The sequence below is a fragment of the Gymnodraco acuticeps genome, unplaced genomic scaffold, assembly GCF_902827175.1.
Source record: "Gymnodraco acuticeps unplaced genomic scaffold, fGymAcu1.1, whole genome shotgun sequence".
NCBI classification, from domain to species: Eukaryota; Metazoa; Chordata; class Actinopteri; order Perciformes; family Bathydraconidae; genus Gymnodraco; species Gymnodraco acuticeps.
The window spans coordinates 2,782-23,237 of NW_022989993.1; the positions used below are offsets into that span (position 1 = coordinate 2,782).

Consider the following 20,456-nt stretch of genomic DNA (forward strand, 5'->3'; position numbering starts at 1 on the left):
TATCTGCTTTGGACTGATGAGTATATGATTCTTGCATGTTAAATGACTAACACAAACCTTACATTTATAATGTGCATGTCTCAGGAAGGCTCCCAAATCATTCTGAGGGGGCCTATCCTATTTTTGTAATTGAATGATAATGTGCTAATCCATTACCTTGAGTTGTCTGCACTCAGGAAAACATCCCTATCAAGTGTTAACCCAATAACTAGGAGAGCTCTGAAGGCCAAGGGTCAGAGAGAGAGGGTCACACTCTGCGGCTGCAGAGAGCAACTTATCCACGGGCAAGGAGGTCGTTCGAGATGAGAGGATTCTAATCTTCAACTTTCTGATGAGATGGGATGCTTCTTCATTTTCGCTCGCAGGACGAGCGATGGTTTCAGAGGTCGTCATACAAGGTTTTCATGTTTCTTGGAGGAGCAGATGTTTTCATAACCTCTCCCATCACGGGGGGGGGCATCTGGATGTGCCACTTGGAATAGGCAGGTGCACTGCTCTCAAGCAGATAGCAGAAGGAATGCAGGCAGATGAGCCTCTGTTTCACTGGGAGATCATAAAGCGCTCACTGAATTGAGCCACAAAAGCAGAGCAATTGTGGGGGATTGAGATATGGCGCTCTGATGAAGAAGAGTTTTGAGCCAATCAGCACCTCAGTGGTAATCTACAGATAATTGAGATATGGCGCTCTGATGAAGAAGAGTTTTGAGCCAATCAGCACCTCAGTGCTAATCTACAGTATCAGGATGCCTTTACACACCAGACATTCTGTGTCATAAAGAGAGGAGGAAAACATGTCTTCTGGCTCTCGTACAAAGATAACATTTGAATTGAATGACCAGATGATTACAGATGTACAATTAATGATTGTTTTTGTATTCCCAATGAACAGATATGTGTTAAATAGTGGTGATAAATATATTTGATCAGATTACACTTTCACACTAAACTAATTAATTAATTGATATTTTCAGATTTATAAGGTATTGGACAATAAGATATTTCTAATATTATAACAGACAATGTTACTATCCTTAATCATTACCAGGTAAAACAGATGTTTTGATATTGATTACAGTTGATGCTCTGAATAAAGAACAGATGTTTTGATTTTTCTTTTTCAGGTCGTTATACAATAAAATGTTTGATTCTTCAGATTGTTAAACATTTTGAGAATTGTTTAGCTTTCCCTTCAGATTTTGAAATGACATAATGATTGATAGTTGAAGTAATGTAATTAATTAAATATCATGCCTTACTCTTGAATAAAGCGTAATGAAGTAAACGTAAAGTAATGTTAAAGATTGAGGACACTGTAACTTTACAGATTACAGATTGATCGATTCATCACTGTGAATTTATACCTTAACTAGGAACCTTAGCTGGATCTCTCATGATTCTGATTTATACCTCAATTGGATTTATTATAAATCCTAAATTCTAATTGTGTTTTAATAAGTAATTGCCTTAAAGTAATCTTTGAGATGTAAGCTGATTTAGAATTTGTGTTTGATGAAGGAGATTAACTGAGTGATAAATGATAAAATATCTTATTTTTGAAACATATATTTTGCTATAATATTGTTGTATTTCACGTGTTTATTATTGTGCTTTTTGACAAATGATGCCAAACACTGAAGAGAGATGATTTTATTATGATTGATTGTATCTTGTCATGGTGATTGAAGTGTTTTCAATCTTGTTCTACTTTTGATGTAATTAATGTGAGCGAGCCCACACAACTCTGAAGACGCTTATTGACTTAAGTATTGACTGAAATATTCTTTAGACTAATGTTAATTGATTATCATAAATTGATAAAAGGGTGGATCTGTAAAGGAATATTTTGGTTTTGTTAAAGTATATAGAGTTTAGTGATTTGTCCTCGGGAATCTGTTTAATGGTTAAAGTGTATTCCTGCCTGTAATGTGATCCATAGCTTCTCAGGAAGACACAGGTCAAGAGGTCATCTGATGTCTTGTGGGGGAGAAGCTTGGCCCATGTGGGTTTACAATGCAACGAGTCTATGTCTCGACATCTGGCATGCATTAAAGGAAAACCCGCGTGTTTTAGGGCCCTCCTCTTCTCTTTGTATAGATGGGTGCTTGGCGCTTTTGGGGCAGAGTTTGCTGGTATCTTACAGGAGAACTGTGATATGCTGTGAACTCTCCGGCCGCTGAGGCTCTCAATAAATATCAGTGTATTGACAGGCGAATCCAGTTTCACTCATTTCATGATTGGCTCAACATTGCTGCAAAGAAGTTTTAACTTCACAACACTCAGAGTGTTGTTAAGAAATCTCATACTGCTATACTGTACGTACAACTTGGGAGGAAGAGGAGCTCTCTCGTTTCATGAAGGCATCATCACAGTCAGTCAGGTTCATGTTGAGGAGTGTGAGCTCAGTCTTTCACAACGTTTGAAAACACCTGTGAGAAGAAGAACAAGTGAACAGAATGTAAACAGAGAGCCAGCTTTAATAACACAGAAATATGTTTGCATATTAACTGAAGGACTATATCTGCATGTGTTTCTCTGGTCCTTGCTGTTCCACTCAGGTCTCCACATGGCAGTAGGATAACATCTGTGCAGGTTTCCTTATAGAGGCTGTAGGTGGAGGTTTGGCCACAGCTTTCTGTGGGGATCTTCAGGGGGAGTGGTCTTCTTCAGGTGGCTGAAGGTGGAGGTTTGACCGCAGTGATCTGTCAGAGGGCATGGCGTATATAGAGGATAAGAAATATATCCACAGAGACCTGAGAGCAGCCAATGTCCTGGTGTCAGAGAGTCTGCTCTGCAAAATCGCTGACTTTGGACTGGCAAGAGTTATAGAGGACGACGAATACTCTGCCAGAGAGGGTATACTTTTTCTGTTTGAATGTCCATTGTTATTTTTCAGTATTTAGCTGACTCCCAGGGGGATACTTTTGAAAAACCTAAAATAAAAATCGAAGTAGAATTGATGAACTATGTGTGTTTCAAGAGCCAGACTTTTGGTTTCAGTTGCCAGTTCCTCTACTTTTTCAAGCTAAAATAAACCACTCAGTGACCAACATAGGTTTAAACCATTCTTTCTCCTTTCATACTAACACCAGTCTAGTGTGTGAAAATGTATCTATGTGTCATCATAAACCTGATGATTACTGACCTGGAACCAGGAAACACTGAAACTCCCTTCATAGGAACATTACAAATAAACGCAGGTTTTTATTCTGACCTTCATTTACATATTCCATTGCAGTATGGGTCATACACGTGGAAATATGGAGTTTTTTTCCATTCAGCAGATGAATTTGATTTGAATTTAGATACTAAATGAACGGCATATTTAATGTTTTTCAGTGTCAGTTTCCTGAACATACTAGAGCCACCATTCACAGGCTTTTACTGTAAGCAGAATTAATGGCGTTTATTAGTTGTGACCTTTAGCATAGATTTGCAGTTTTATGGCCATACTCTACCAACTCCTTGGCCTAGTAGGCTATGACTGTCTATCACTAAGCTGATCAGTGCAGTAAGGTTAAAACATTTTCAGATGTAAACAACTAATGGCAAAAGCAATTATGATGAGAGCAAATCATTTGGCATTTCAAATATTTTTTTATTTCAGTGACATCTTATGCACTTATCTGCAAAAAACGATTTTACACACATTGATAGTGTAACTTCATGTGTTTTGCATTTTGTAACAACAATTTTCATAGAAAATTCAGTAATGATTGGTTTATGGAAGATTAAAAAGATACAATTTAATCTTCCCAAAGTTGTCTTACTGGATTAATGGTCAATGGTTTTGAAGAGTTTGATTTTCTCCTACAGTATGTTCATGGTAGCACAAAAGCCACTGAGCCAATGATCATGTCAAGCAGCTGGTTTTGTTAGATACTAAATGAACGGCATATTTAATGTTTTTTACCATGTCATGCTCAGGAGCCAAATTCCCCATCAAGTGGACGGCTCCAGAGGCCATCAAATGAAAGCTTTAGCGCAAGTTCAATAAGGAAGACCTAACTCGAGTCACTCACACGTCACTCTATGGCTCCCTTCCCCCCTCATTAAATACGAGGGCGTCACCCCTCAGCAGCCAATCGCTGCACATGCTAAATGCCTTAAATGCCTGCTCTTCCTCCCTGTCAGTTGTCATTGCAGATGATCACACGCAACCCGCCTCCACCCCTCTCGCCTCCTGTCTCCTTCAGGACAAAGCTAAACCTTCCTCCTTCAGACCGGTCTCACCTACTCATCACCACCACCAGTGTCTAGACCCCGGGGATTTCATCGGAGCGGTGCTTTCCCTCCTGAATGATTATCCTGCAAACCGGGGGCCTAATCGCCAAACACCATTACATTCTCCTGTTGTACTATCATGGCAATCATTTCATTCATATGACGTGTAAACAATAAATATGTAATTCTTACATCACGTCTCTCCGGTTTGAACTACGGATCCTTCACCATCAAGTCAGACATCTGGTCCTTCGGAGTTCTGCTCTATGAGATTATAACATACGGGAAATGCCCCTACCCAGGTAAAAAAAAAAACCTAAGTAGCCTATTTGTACTACTTATATTATTTGAATTTTTTTTAAACTACAGTGTTATGATCTTTGAATAATGCACAAAATACCATTAAATAACTTGCGTAGCTTTACTTATAACGAACAATTTGACTAAGACAAACGTGGTGACTACAGTAAAAGAGGTTTCCACAATACTGGAGTCATTGTGTTTTGAATATCTACCGTCCTCTACTGGTGATTCTTTACTCAAGCTAATGACTACGTGGCTATATAGAGTATGTGTGTTGTCCCTCTAAACCAGGGGTGTCCAAACTTTTTTCACTGAAGGCCACATACAGAAAAGCATATAAAGGGTTGGGCCCCCCACCAGAGGTGAGGTTTATTGCCTCATAAGTTAAGTTATAAGTTAGCAAAATCAATCAAATGTAGGTAAATTATTCTTGATAATTGAAATGCTTAAAGAGAAAAAAACGCCTACATCACAGCTTTCCATCGGGTTTCATTTATTTAGTTACAAAAAGTGTTGACAACTCATCTCTTAAAACAGAAGCCTCAGATTGCTTATAATAAGGGGAAAGAGGAAAGGTATATTTGAAACTTGATATGTAAGTAAGTTATTGGGCGTTTTTTTATCAACTAAGATTTGTTAGAAAATGTTTTCAACTTTAATTGACTGAATTTATTTGAAAATTGGTTACATGAACACACGAATACTACTGTGTCATATACATATATATTTAAGAAGTGCAATATAAGAAAAGCACAAGTTTCAGATGTGGGCCATATTCCATTATGCTTTTACAATTAGCTGAGGGCCAATTTAAAATGGACAACGGACCGCAGTTGGCCCCCGGGCCGTAGTTGGGACACCCCTGCTCTAAACAATCCTAGATTCTCACCTGCATGCATGCCTGTGTTCTCCTCAGGTATGACCAAAGGAGAGGTGATTTCCTCGGTGCAGCGCGGCTACAGGATGCCTCAGCCTGACAGCTGTCCTGACGAGCTCTACGCCATCATGACGTCCTGCTGGAAGCACAAACCTGAAGACAGGCCCACCTTCGAGTACCTGCAGAGTGTCCTGGACGACTTCTACACCGCCACAGAGGGACAATACCAGCAACAACCATAGAGAGGGACACTTTCAGCCAGAAATTATATTTGGAGCTGCTTTGGATGTGTTGTTATAGTTGTAATATTTTGTATATACCAGACTAATGTCTAAAGCCCTAACAATCTTGAAATGTGCTCCTATACATGTTTACAATGTGTTTCTTATATATTTGCTGTTAAGAACATTTCCCTGGATTTACCGTACTGTACTATTCAAAGTGTATGTGCTATTCCAGTACCTGACCATCTCAAATTCAATGTATGTTTGAAAGGGACAGAACAAATAGGTGACATTATACATAAGAGTTTGCAATGCTAGGACACAATGTCTTTATTCCTGTCCAAAAAGCTGCCTAAAAGAGACTGGATGTGTATATAATGTGGCAACAATTGAAAAAGGGCCATGCTGTATTTACGATTAGCTGTTTGACTTCACACAATCATTTCTCCTTTTATATAGTGTAAATGACTGAATTTCACATTTCATGACTTATTATTTCGTAAGCTGCTCTAACAATGTTCTTCAATCTCTAACAAAATATTCTTTAATCATTTTCTGTTTGTTAACTGTTTCTTGAATATCCTGATCATCTCTGAACCCCACTTCATATTGAAGTTATTTAGCATTTGTTTAATTGTTTAATTGGTGTGAATATGTTATCTGTATTATTTCAACTGTACATATATAGTGGGCTATTATATAATTAAATGTCTGGCTTTGACATATTGTGACTCTTGGTATATTTGGTTCATATTTAGAATTCACCTTAAATGTAGAGGAAAAATAAACATTATTTTGGAAAATTGAAACAACACGCTTTTTATTTATTTAATACGCATTTCAATGATACTTGTTGATATTTCAGATGAGATTGTGGAAATGTTGTATTGGCTGAAATAGCCGTAATTGCAGTAATTACATTTTGTGTCAGATGTCTTTGTACATTTGGCTCAAGAAATTCCGACATGATGAATTACTAGAAAGTGAATGTGTTAATGTTATTAATGTATTAATATAAACCCTAAATAAGTGGCGACTAATAATTAATATACCATGACAAAGGAACACACTTCAACTTAAACACACAAAAACAATCATATCCTTAGGATCTGTTTTATACAAATTATTCTGGTCTCAAATTACTGATCAGATGGTTGCAGACAATAGTTCATTTATTGTAAAACAGTGCAGAGGCTTAAAAGAGCACATTGGACGTCGTATTAGGGGGCGTTGTTGGAAAAGTAAGGCACTGAAGTCTCGGGTGGAGCGTCTCTGCAATCTTTGGCCTTCAATGAATCGGCATGCGTAGAAAGTGCTGGTGGTTGCAGAGATGGGGAGGGGCATTTTTAGTCCTGGCAATGAGCAGGAAGGGTGGTGAACGTGCACGATAGGGAGGAGGAAGCATCTCTTGATCTGGAAGTCCAACAAGGCCTGGAGAAAACACAAAGAAAAGGTGTTGCATTAAAATAGCATTCATCAGCAAACTTCCATCAAAAATCCCATGACTTAATGTCTCATACTGCTATACTCTACGTACAAGTGGGAGGAAGAGGAGCTCTTTCTGTTTCATGAAGGCATCATCACAATCAGTCAGGTTCATGTTGAGGAGTGTGTGCTCAGTCTTTCACACAACGTATGGAAACACCTGTGAGAAGAAGAAGAAGTGCACAGAATATAAACAGAAGCCCAGCCCAGGCATGCTATTTTTATACAGATATATTTTCCCATGTTTACTCAAAGATCATATTTACCAGTGTTTCTCTGGTCGTTGCTGTTCCACTTAGATCCAACCATAGCAGTAGGATAACATCTGTGCAGGTTTCCTTATAGAGGCGGAAGGTGGAGGTTTGACCCCAGCTTTCTGTGGGGATCTTCAGGTGGAGGAGGTGTCTTCAGGCGGCTGGCAAAGGTTACAGGTGGAGGTTTGGATGGCAGTAGTGTACGAGAGGTGTAGGTGCTGGTTCAGGTTGCTGACAGAGGCTGTGGGTGGAGGTTCAGCCGCAGTTGGCTTCAAGAGGTGTAGACGCAGGTGCACTGGCAGAGGCTGTAGGAGGAGGTTTGGCTGTCAGCAGTGTCTGTCAGAATCTACATATGGAGGCGGTGGCTGCAGGAGAAACTGGTGGTGGTTGCTGAGATGGGGTGGGGCACTCTTAGTTCTGGCGATGAGCAGGAGGGGTGGTGAAGGTGGAGGATGTGGAGGAGGAGGAAGCATCTCTGGAACAGAGCTGTTGTAAAAGGAGTTGTCCTCAGGGCCCTGAAGCAGCTCCTGGTAGATCTGGAAGTGTAAGGTGTTGCATTAAAATATAATTCATCACCGAACTTCCATTAAAAATCCCAATACACTCAGAGTGTTGTTAAGAAATATCATACTGCTATACTGTACGTACAGTGGATTTCTCTCGTTTCATGAAGGCATCATCACAGTCAGTCAGGTTCATGTTGAGGAGTGTGAGCTCAGTCTTTCACAACGTTTGAAAACACCTGTGAGAAGAAGAACAAGTGAACTGAATGTAAACAGAGAGCCAGCTTTAATAACACAGAAATATGTTTGCATATTAACTGAAGGACTATATCTACGTGTGTTTCTCTGGTCCTTGCTGTTCCACTCAGGTCTCTGTAAAGGAATATTTTGGTCTTGTTAAAGTATATAGAGTTTAGTGATTTGTCCTCGGGAATCTGTTTAATGGTTAAAGTGTATTCCTGCCTGTAATGTGATCCATAGCTTCTCAGGAAGACACAGGTCAAGAGGTCATCTGATGTCTTGTGGGGGAGAAGCTTGGCTCATGTGGGTTTACAATGCAACGAGTCTATGTCTCGACATCTGGCATGCATTAAAGGAAAACCCGCGTGTTTTAGGGCCCTCCTCTTCTCTTTGTATAGATGGGTGCTTGGCGCTTTTGGGGCAGAGTTTGCTGGTATCTTACAGGAGAACTGTGATATGCTGTGAACTCTCCGGCCGCTGAGTCTCTCAATAAATATCAGTGTATTGACAGGCGAATCCAGTTTCACTCATTTCATGATTGGCTCAACATTGCTGCAAAGAAGTTTTAACTTCACAATTGGCGTCGCGAACGGTTACCAACAAATCGTCGAGCTGGTGACTGTAATTTCAAATCTATATTTTGACATTGCCTCGCCAGACTCTGTGATTGACGGTATAAAATTACCTGTGGAACAGATAGATGCAATATTTTTGGTTTCCTCTGTGTGTGTGCACGGCAAATATTCGGAGAGACCTTAAAGAGGGCATCAGTAATGTGGAACTTCGGTTTAAAAGCAATGTAAAGATTTGTACTGAAACGAATCGCCGAATTCTGGAGATTTCAACGGTTTAACTAGTTAAATCAACTCGCCTCGAAATTTTCCTGTTGCTGCTGCGGGTGCAGGGTGTGGGTAATTCCCCTCCCCCCCCCCCCTGTGGGGAGCAGCACACACGAGGATAAACACAGCACAGTGTCGTATCTTCTTAAATCGCACCATTATGAGTTTTGGAACTAAACAGAACTCTTATTAACGGGAAACGTGATACGAAATATTACGTCACGCTGTGTTTCATAAACTGAGGGGTTGTTGAATTTGGCTGTTGTTAAAATAAAGGGTACTGAATTCATTAAAAGTCTCTGCTCTCCGGATCGGGGAGGGCAGAGCACCACTAAATTAGCATAGTGGTTGTTGATTGAGAATAATGTGGTTATTACTCTTCAGCAGATTCCGTTCTTAGAATTAATTAAATTAATTAATATCTCTGCTCTCGGTCGGTTGAGCAGTTTTACCACTACATTTGCATAGTGGTTTTGATTGAGAATAAGGTAGTTTATTGCTCATCAACTGAATTAATGTTTAACAACACAGACTTGTATTTTCTGTTAATCACACCATAAGCTCAAGAACTAAATTGAGCTATTAAATGGGAAGGGTGGTGGCAGAATATTACATTCACACTGTGTTTAATAAACTTACGGATTATTGAATTGGATTTTGTTTAAAAAAAAAAATTAAAAAAATTAAAAAAAACAATAAGTAAAAATAAGTACTGATATTTCCCTACCCCCGCTGAAGTTTCCCTAATTCGGATTAAAATTAAACTGGATGAGTTTAGCTGTCACCTGATATTTGTTGCGGGTTCATGTTTGTTTGTATAATTGTTTCGTGTTTGTTTGTATACCTGCCGTCTTGTGCATGTTTTTGTAACAACTAATAAATTAATCAGTCCACAGCCAAGGTAAAATGAATCTAAATTTCCGCAAAAGGAAAATAAATAGCAAAAAAGCCTCTGTTTTACACCCGGGAACCTCAGAGGCATAACTGCGGGTCATCTGTCTGCTCAAATAGGTCAATGTTGTATTATTTGTTTCATTTATTCTTAATCTATGTATTGTATGGTAATAATGAAAATAAAATAACCTAATGTATTGAACACATTCCGAAACAAAGCAGATAAGACAAGACTTAGACACAATGGTGATTGAACCTTTTTGCACGATTGATGCAAAATGAAAACTTTGTCATTATCTGTTTCCAACTGGCCACTGGAATCAGATAATGGATATGAGTTGAAGTTCAATTACAGTTTTAAATATAGTTCAACATCCTTTTCTATACTCTGCTTGGTGCTGCAGAAGAAGAAAATAAAATAAAACGCAAGACACGAGGTCAGAGACAGGCGTGACCTCTGGAAGGAGAAGATAATCTGAAGCAGACCACGGCGCGACCCATTGGGGGTTTTATGACCACAGCACAAAGAGGAACATCTAATTGCAGCAGTCAGTTTATAATTTTGCCAGTACTGTTGATACGGGTACTTTATTTGAGTATCTAAAATGTTTTGCTGCTTTATTTTTCTACTCCACTACAGTTCAGTGGTAAATGGTGTACTTTTACTCCACTACATGTATTTAATACCTTTAGTTACTTTCAGATGTGGATGAATGATGTGAAATCTAATCAAGTGTTTAATCAGACTTTAGTTCCACCTGGAGTAAATCCACCAGCTACCCTGCAGTATACAAAGTCATTCAAACTAGCTTCTCCTTTACCAGCTTTGAGAACACTTTCATGATCAATCATTATAAAACATATCATATATAGTATTCTGGAATAAACCAATCTGCACAACGACTACTTTTACTGTCGCTATTTTCACTATATTTTGATGACAATACTTTTATACTTTTACTTGAGTAACATTTTGAATGCAGTACTTTTACTGTAACTTAGTATTCCTACACTCTGGTACTTCTACTTGTACTCAAGAACAAGATCTGAGTACCTAAGCTAACGTTAGCCAGAAACCTTCCATTTTGACACAAAGAACAATGGGGTAATTTCAAAGTAATTCGAAGTAATTCACACAGCCTCTTCCCTATGGGAGGAGCAGCAGTTTCAGCTTCATTTAAATATGTCGCGTAGTTATAGATGGATTTATTTTTTCCTCTAAAAGAGAGAATGTGTATTTTATGTTAGTATTTCAAAAATCTCCTGGGGGAGAATCCCCCCAGACCCCCTGCGGGGGTTGGGTTTTCAGCATGTGAACTCTTTCACTTGTGAGGAAATGGCAGGATTGGCTCCAGGTCGCCTTTTTATTTACTACAAGACAAATGTTTTTATTTTATTTTAATTTCATACAGTTCAATTTGGATTGAGACAGGGAAATATTCTAAACCTCACGCGTGGCGTTTCACTGACAAGGGGGCGATATAGCGTGTATGTAATTACATTTCAAATACTGATTTGAGCCCCACCACTGTATGGGTTAGCCCTACCATAGATTATCTAACACAAATACTCGGGAGCCGATAAGTCAATAAGTTGCTTATCGCGACAGGCACACAATAAAACAGTGGAAACAAACATGTGTTTGACTTTCATTATTTAATGAAACTGTGTGCCCTTTATAGTCTGTGTCCAATATTGTGTATTTGTATATATATATTATATATATATATCCTAAGTATATGCTAAGGTCCCGCTACGGACACGATAGCAGTCGCTTCGTGCGCATGTGTGTAATTAAACCCATGATATCAAAATCTCACTCCAGCCAGGTACCCAAAGTTAGCAACCCTGTCCATACCCCAATTATATTTTATTGATGACAAGTTTGCATCCCTGCCTGTTATCGTTTTCATCACGGAGCTGGAAAAATTGTGTATTGATTACTGATCTGTGCAAGTCCAATTTGTTAACTGACTTTGGTTCTAATGTTAATGTTAATTTGATTTCAACCCATAAGTAATTATTTAAATTAACTCAACATTCCACATGATGGATTAGTGTTCCACATTTTTCCCACTAATTTGTTTATGATTAGGCCAATGGTAAAGAGAGACATTGATGACCCTGTGTCCTTTTGTTAGCACGTGGTTCCATTTTGTCTAATGGCGTTGGACAGCTTCACTAAGAGTCACCCAGTTCTACCCTGCTACAGTCCGGCTGAGTGCAGTCACAGAGATGCTATGGCTGCTCTACATGACATTAATGGTTTGGTCCGAGAATGGACACCATTTCCTGCTCCCAGAGAGAATGACGCTCCTCACACTGAACAATACAGCCATTGACACTGTCTCACGTGGGCCTGCTCCACCCCACCGAGCCATGAACTGGAAGCTGGAACACTTGGAACTGTCACACCAGCACCAACCCTTGGGTCAGTTAGATGAGACTAACGGCTTCACTTAGGGCATATGGGTCAGAAATATGACTCTCGTTACCACGGAGTGGGTTGTTTGTTTTTTTAAGGCTATTCATACTACTATGCAGAGTGAAGAGCCCCTACTATTTTAACAAATAGGCCTGTCAGGGGCCTCTTACTGTCTACTTCTGCATGTATTCACATTATATGGACCATGTTTACACCTGTTGAAACTAGGGCTGCACGGAACTCAGGCTACAATACAACCATTTTGTTCTGCTCTAACGATTCAATTTATAAATTCTACATCAAAATAGTTCGTTTTTATTGTTTCCAATGATAACGTCACCTTAAGTGGAGGAATGCAAACCTGTTTTAAAATGTAAGGTTTTGAATTTCTTTGACATTTCTCAGTAATGACACCCTCAGACGCCCACTATCATTTATGCCAGTGGTTCCCAAACTTTGTTGTGCCCAAGGCACACCAAAGGACAAGTAAAAAATCTCAAGGCACACCTATTGTGAAAAGATAGCCCTTATAACACGTGTTATCACTCATATTATGTAAAGTATCTGTAAATGTGCATAATTATTTACTAATGCCAAATAAAATGTGACAAAGACAACTATATTACGAAATATTTCCGAAATTAATTTGAAACTTTATCAAATTAGGCTTCATCAAAGCAGCAACACACTCATTTACACCAGACAGGTCACAAAATAGAAAATGAGGCAAAAGAAACTCAGCAGAAATTCAGCACAGACAACTGTCAATGCAAGGAAGCTGCATTGTCCATGGTCCGGAACTACAAATTATAAATGTATTACTTTAAAAAAATGTAATATATTACACTACTTCGTTACTATCTACATAAAGTAACTCGTTGCTTTACTCGTTACTTTCCTCGCCGAGCACGTACAAACTGCGCATGCGTGAGTGGCAATAACTTTCCTTACCAGCAGGCGGCGGTAGTCAAGCCCCCAGGTAGTGCGCCGGACTCAGATGAAAATATTCGTGCTGGCCAAACGGCGGTACTACACTTCCGGTTTGGTTGCCAGGCCCGAAAACACTTTTCCCATTGATTTACATGGGGAAAGAGTGGTCTGTAACTCGTTGGATAATTTTTTTAACTAAATAAACTACCCAGTATGAACACTTGTATAGCCCTTATTAAAAAACATTCGTTCCTCAAGTTGTAAAACATTTGCTAATAACGTTATTCTGAGAGTTATTTCCCTCTGCATTATGAACGCGCATCTAATCCACGGGACCGCGCAGCCCGGCAAGTTCATGTTACGTGTACCGACCAATCAGAGCACACTGTGCTCACAGGGAGGGTGCTGGAGCCAGGCTCTGGCTGGAGCTTTTGGAGCTACAACGAGCCGTTAAAGGCAGAGAGTGAAATTCAGTGAATACACGTAGTTTACAGAGATGCTTTATGAGGAACCAATGTGAGTTGCGTTTATCTTTACCCATGGATGCACAATGGGAACGGATCCATATCGTCTTACTGCCATCCCACGGAGCTGTAATAATGGATATATTGCACATGTTTGCTGTAATTCATTGTCATACTACATGGGCTGTATGATTGAATCTTGTACCGTAAATGTTGTATTAAATGGAGTTAATATTACCGATATCACTAGATCATTACTAGCTAGCCGCTAGCTGCTAACTGCCGCCTCGTTCATATCAAATCCATGGCGGTAGTGTGTATTTGTCATTTAATACAGGCAACAACCGGAAGACAGAGAAGAAGAATAGACTGCGTGATATAAAATAATGGGCATACCTCCACCCCTCGATAGTTATCGCTGACTCAGCCATGTTTATGCAGCACTGCACGTGGAGATGTGGACGCGCAAGTCGCGCAGATTACGTACATAAACCTACAAAGTACTGATATAGTAAATTAAAAAATAAATGATTATTTTTGTGTAGTTGTATATTGAAAAAATAGTGTATGGTTGTCACAAAATCCCACGGCACACCCGGATTTGCCTCACGCACACCAGTGTGCCGCGGCACACCGTTTGGTAACGGTGGTAACTCAGATGCTTACATGGACTTGTATGTTTTTTCCTTCATATCTAACAGAAATAAGAGAGAAAGAGATGGGAAAGTGAGTAAAGAGGGATGGGAAGGAGGAGAGATATTTGCGAGTTGCATACTGACTCTGAGTTTTCTCGATTAATAGCTTATATAGACAATACCATGCTTAGATAGACTCCTAAGTTATTATTTCATATGTGACAATATGTAAGAAAAGGGAGGGAAGAGTCAAATTATATTGAGAAATTGAGCAATTGATTTCATATTGGAACATTCATTTCTCAAACCTATGTTTTATGGAAGAGGAAATGTACTTCTGATAAACTAATCCTTGATCAAACGGTAAATGGTGAATTAATATAACATTTATAATCATTGAGAAAGGGTTATTCCACAGGGACTAGCTCACATTTAACTTAAAATAAAATGTATCTGCTTTGGACTGATGAGTATATGATTCTTGCATGTTAAATGACTAACACAAACCTTACATTTATAATGTGCATGTCTCAGGAAGGCTCCCAAATCATTCTGAGGGGGCCTATCCTATTTTTGTAATTGAATGATAATGTGCTAATCCATTACCTTGAGTTGTCTGCACTCAGGAAAACATCCCTATCAAGTGTTAACCCAATAACTAGGAGAGCTCTGAAGGCCAAGGGTCAGAGAGAGAGGGTCACACTCTGCGGCTGCAGAGAGCAACTTATCCACGGGCAAGGAGGTCGTTCGAGATGAGAGGATTCTAATCTTCAACTTTCTGATGAGATGGGATGTTTCTTCATTTTCGCTCGCAGGACGAGCGATGGTTTCAGAGGTCGTCATACAAGGTTTTCATGTTTCTTGGAGGAGCAGATGTTTTCATAACCTCTCCCATCACGGGGGGGGGCATCTGGATGTGCCACTTGGAATAGGCAGGTGCACTGCTCTCAAGCAGATAGCAGAAGGAATGCAGGCAGATGAGCCTCTGTTTCACTGGGAGATCATAAAGTGCTCACTGAATTGAGCCACAAAAGCAGAGCAATTGGGGGGGATTGAGATATGGCGCTCTGATGAAGAAGAGTTTTGAGCCAATCAGCACCTCAGTGGTAATCTACAGATAATTGAGATATGGCGCTCTGATGAAGAAGAGTTTTGAGCCAATCAGCACCTCAGTGCTAATCTACAGTATCAGGATGCCTTTACACACCAGACATTCTGTGTCATAAAAGAGAGGAGGAAAACATGTCTTCTGGCTCTCGTACAAAGATAACATTTGAATTGAATGACCAGATGATTACAGATGTACAATTAATGATTGTTTTTGTATTCCCAATGAACAGATATGTGTTAAATAGTGGTGATAAATATATTTGATCAGATTACACTTTCACACTAAACTAATTAATTAATTGATATTTTCAGATTTATAAGGTATTGAACAATAAGATATTTCTAATATTATAACAGACAATGTTACTATCCTTAATCATTACCAGGTAAAACAGATGTTTTGATATTGATTACAGTTGATGCTCTGAATAAAGAACAGATGTTTTGATTTTTCTTTTTCAGGTTGTTATACAATAAAATGTTTGATTCTTCAGATTGTTAAACATCTTGAGAATTGTTTAGCTTTCCCTTCAGATTTTGAAATGACATAATGATTGATAGTTGAAGTAATGTAATTAATTAAATATCATGCCTTACTCTTGAATAAAGCGTAATGAAGTAAACGTAAAGTAATGTTAAAGATTGAGGACACTGTAACTTTACAGATTACAGATTGATCGATTCATCACTGTGAATTTATACCTTAACTAGGAACCTTAGCTGGATCTCTCATGATTCTGATTTATACCTCAATTGGATTTATTATAAATCCTAAATTCTAATTGTGTTTTAATAAGTAATTGCCTTAAAGTAAATCTTTGAGATGTAAGCTGATTTAGAATTTGTGTTTGATGAAGGAGATTAACTGAGTGATAAATGATAAAATATCTTATTTTTGAAACATATATTTTGCTATAATATTGTTGTATTTCACGTGTTTATTATTGTGCTTTTTGACAAATGATGCCAAACACTGAAGAGAGATGATTTTATTATGATTGATTGTATCTTGTCATGGTGATTGAAGTGTTTTCAATCTTGTTCTACTTTTGATGTAATTAATGTGAGCGAGCCCACACAACTCTGAAGACGCTTATTGACTTAAGTATTGACTGAAATATTCTTTAGACTAATGTTAATTGATTATCATAAATTGATAAAAGGGTGGATCTGTAAAGGAATATTTTGGTTTTGTTAAAGTATATAGAGTTTAGTGATTTGTCCTCGGGAATCTGTTTAATGGTTAAAGTGTATTCCTGCCTGTAATGTGATCCATAGCTTCTCAGGAAGACACAGGTCAAGAGGTCATCTGATGTCTTGTGGGGGAGAAGCTTGGCCCATGTGGGTTTACAATGCAACGAGTCTATGTCTCGACATCTGGCATGCATTAAAGGAAAACCCGCGTGTTTTAGGGCCCTCCTCTTCTCTTTGTATAGATGGGTGCTTGGCGCTTTTGGGGCAGAGTTTGCTGGTATCTTACAGGAGAACTGTGATATGCTGTGAACTCTCCGGCCGCTGAGGCTCTCAATAAATATCAGTGTATTGACAGGCGAATCCAGTTTCACTCATTTCATGATTGGCTCAACATTGCTGCAAAGAAGTTTTAACTTCACAACACTCAGAGTGTTGTTAAGAAATCTCATACTGCTATACTGTACGTACAACTTGGGAGGAAGAGGAGCTCTCTCGTTTCATGAAGGCATCATCACAGTCAGTCAGGTTCATGTTGAGGAGTGTGAGCTCAGTCTTTCACAACGTTTGAAAACACCTGTGAGAAGAAGAACAAGTGAACAGAATGTAAACAGAGAGCCAGCTTTAATAACACAGAAATATGTTTGCATATTAACTGAAGGACTATATCTGCGTGTGTTTCTCTGGTCCTTGCTGTTCCACTCAGGTCTCCACATGGCAGTAGGATAACATCTGTGCAGGTTTCCTTATAGAGGCTGTAGGTGGAGGTTTGGCCACAGCTTTCTGTGGGGATCTTCAGGGGGAGTGGTCTTCTTCAGGTGGCTGAAGGTGGAGGTTTGACCGCAGTGATCTGTCAGAGGGCATGGCGTATATAGAGGATAAGAAATATATCCACAGAGACCTGAGAGCAGCCAATGTCCTGGTGTCAGAGAGTCTGCTCTGCAAAATCGCTGACTTTGGACTGGCAAGAGTTATAGAGGACGACGAATACTCTGCCAGAGAGGGTATACTTTTTCTGTTTGAATGTCCATTGTTATTTTTCAGTATTTAGCTGACTCCCAGGGGGATACTTTTGAAAAACCTAAAATAAAAATCGAAGTAGAATTGATGAACTATGTGTGTTTCAAGAGCCAGACTTTTGGTTTCAGTTGCCAGTTCCTCTACTTTTTCAAGCTAAAATAAACCACTCAGTGACCAACATAGGTTTAAACCATTCTTTCTCCTTTCATACTAACACCAGTCTAGTGCTGTGAAAATGTATCTATGTGTCATCATAAACCTGATGATTACTGACCTGGAACCAGGAAACACTGAAACTCCCTTCATAGGAACATTACAAATAAACGCAGGTTTTTATTCTGACCTTCATTTACATATTCCATTGCAGTATGGGTCATACACGTGGAAATATGGAGTTTTTTTCCATTCAGCAGATGAATTTGATTTGAATTTAGATACTAAATGAACGGCATATTTAATGTTTTTCAGTGTCAGTTTCCTGAACATACTAGAGCCACCATTCACAGGCTTTTACTGTAAGCAGAATTAATGGCGTTTATTAGTTGTGACCTTTAGCATAGATTTGCAGTTTTATGGCCATACTCTACCAACTCCTTGGCCTAGTAGGCTATGACTGTCTATCACTAAGCTGATCAGTGCAGTAAGGTTAAAACATTTTCAGATGTAAACAACTAATGGCAAAAGCAATTATGATGAGAGCAAATCATTTGGCATTTCAAATATTTTTTTATTTCAGTGACATCTTATGCACTTATCTGCAAAAAACGATTTTACACACATTGATAGTGTAACTTCATGTGTTTTGCATTTTGTAACAACAATTTTCATAGAAAATTCAGTAATGATTGGTTTATGGAAGATTAAAAAGATACAATTTAATCTTCCCAAAGTTGTCTTACTGGATTAATGGTCAATGGTTTTGAAGAGTTTGATTTTCTCCTACAGTATGTTCATGGTAGCACAAAAGCCACTGAGCCAATGATCATGTCAAGCAGCTGGTTTTGTTAGATACTAAATGAACGGCATATTTAATGTTTTTTACCATGTCATGCTCAGGAGCCAAATTCCCCATCAAGTGGACGGCTCCAGAGGCCATCAACTACGGATCCTTCACCATCAAGTCAGACATCTGGTCCTTCGGAGTTCTGCTCTATGAGATTATAACATACGGGAAATGCCCCTACCCAGGTAAAAAAAAAAAACTAAGTAGCCTATTTGTACTACTTATATTATTTGAATTTTTTTTTAAACTACAGTGTTATGATCTTTGAATAATGCACAAAATACCATTAAATAACTTGCGTAGCTTTACTTATAACGAACAATTTGACTAAGACAAACGTGGTGACTACAGTAAAAGAGGTTTCCACAATACTGGAGTCATTGTGTTTTGAATATCTACCGTCCTCTACTGGTGATTCTTTACTCAAGCTAATGACTACGTGGCTATATAGAGTATGTGTGTTGTCCCTCTAAACCAGGGGTGTCCAAACTTTTTTCACTGAAGGCCACATACAGAAAAGCATATAAAGGGTTGGGCCCCCCACCAGAGGTGAGGTTTATTGCCTCATAAGTTAAGTTATAAGTTAGCAAAATCAATCAAATGTAGGTAAATTATTCTTGATAATTGAAATGCTTAAAGAGAAAAAAACGCCTACATCACAGCTTTCCATCGGGTTTCATTTATTTAGTTACAAAAAGTGTTGACAACTCATCTCTTAAAACAGAAGCCTCAGATTGCTTATAATAAGGGGAAAGAGGAAAGGTATATTTGAAACTTGATATGTAAGTAAGTTATTGGGCGTTTTTTTATCAACTAAGATTTGTTAGAAAATGTTTTCAACTTTAATTGACTGAATTTATTTGAAAATTGGTTACATGAACACACGAATACTACTGTGTCATATACATATATATTTAAGAAGTGCAATATAAGAAAAGCACAAGTTTCAGATGTGGGCCATATTCCATTATGCTTTTACAATTAGCTGAGGGCCAATTTAAAATGGACAACGGACCGCAGTTGGCCCCCGGGCCGTAGTTGGGACACCCCTGCTCTAAACAATCCTAGATTCTCACCTGCATGCCTGCCTGTGTTCTCCTCAGGTATGACCAAAGGAGAGGTGATTTCCTCGGTGCAGCGCGGCTACAGGATGCCTCAGCCTGACAGCTGTCCTGACGAGCTCTACGCCATCATGACGTCCTGCTGGAAGCACAAACCTGAAGACAGGCCCACCTTCGAGTACCTGCAGAGTGTCCTGGACGACTTCTACACCGCCACAGAGGGACAATACCAGCAACAACCATAGAGAGGGACACTTTCAGCCAGAAATTATATTTGGAGCTGCTTTGGATGTGTTGTTATAGTTGTAATATTTTGTATATACCAGACTAATGTCTAAAGCCCTAACAATCTTGAAATGTGCTCCTATACATGTTTACAATGTGTTTCTTATATATTTGCTGTTAAGAACATTTCCCTGGATTTACCGTACTGTACTATTCAAAGTGTATGTGCTATTCCAGTACCTGACCATCTCAAATTCAATGTATGTTTGAAAGGGACAGAACAAATAGGTGACATTATACATAAGAGTTTGCAATGCTAGGACACAATGTCTTTATTCCTGTCCAAAAAGCTGCCTAAAAGAGACTGGATGTGTATATAATGTGGCAACAATTGAAAAAGGGCCATGCTGTATTTACGATTAGCTGTTTGACTTCACACAATCATTTCTCCTTTTATATAGTGTAAATGACTGAATTTCACATTTCATGACTTATTATTTCGTAAGCTGCTCTAACAATGTTCTTCAATCTCTAACAAAATATTCTTAATCA

The 20,456-nt window shown here is 38.8% G+C and overlaps 2 protein-coding genes and 1 long non-coding RNA gene across 5 annotated transcripts; 2 read left to right on the forward strand and 1 right to left on the reverse strand.

Moving 5' to 3' along the window:
* Positions 1-2,539: 2,539 nt before the first annotated feature.
* On the forward strand, positions 2,540-6,428 carry LOC117544060 (tyrosine-protein kinase Lyn-like). Its single transcript, XM_034212847.1, has 4 exons — positions 2,540-2,853; positions 3,925-3,967; positions 4,435-4,523; positions 5,441-6,428. Exons 1-4 carry the CDS (start codon positions 2,712-2,714, stop codon positions 5,641-5,643), a joined length of 477 nt encoding a protein of 158 aa, XP_034068738.1. The 5' UTR covers positions 2,540-2,711; the 3' UTR covers positions 5,644-6,428.
* On the reverse strand, positions 6,424-19,941 carry LOC117544062. Of its 3 annotated transcripts, none has more exons than XR_004568641.1 (5): positions 19,695-19,941; positions 17,067-17,445; positions 7,377-7,900; positions 7,163-7,270; positions 6,424-7,056 (listed from the first exon to the last, which is right to left on the reverse strand). It is a non-coding gene; the product is annotated as an uncharacterized LOC117544062 (long non-coding RNA). The 3 variants fall into 3 exon arrangements; XR_004568640.1 differs by lacking the exon at positions 19,695-19,941 and adding an exon at positions 18,658-18,787; XR_004568642.1 differs by lacking the exons at positions 17,067-17,445; positions 19,695-19,941 and adding an exon at positions 13,733-13,783.
* LOC117544061 (tyrosine-protein kinase Lyn-like) lies at positions 17,275-20,005 on the forward strand. The gene is made up of 3 exons (XM_034212850.1): positions 17,275-17,599; positions 18,672-18,803; positions 19,722-20,005. The coding sequence occupies exons 1-3, from the start codon at positions 17,458-17,460 to the stop codon at positions 19,922-19,924; spliced, it is 477 nt and encodes a 158-aa protein (XP_034068741.1). The 5' UTR covers positions 17,275-17,457; the 3' UTR covers positions 19,925-20,005.
* The last annotated feature ends 451 nt before the right edge of the window (positions 20,006-20,456 follow it).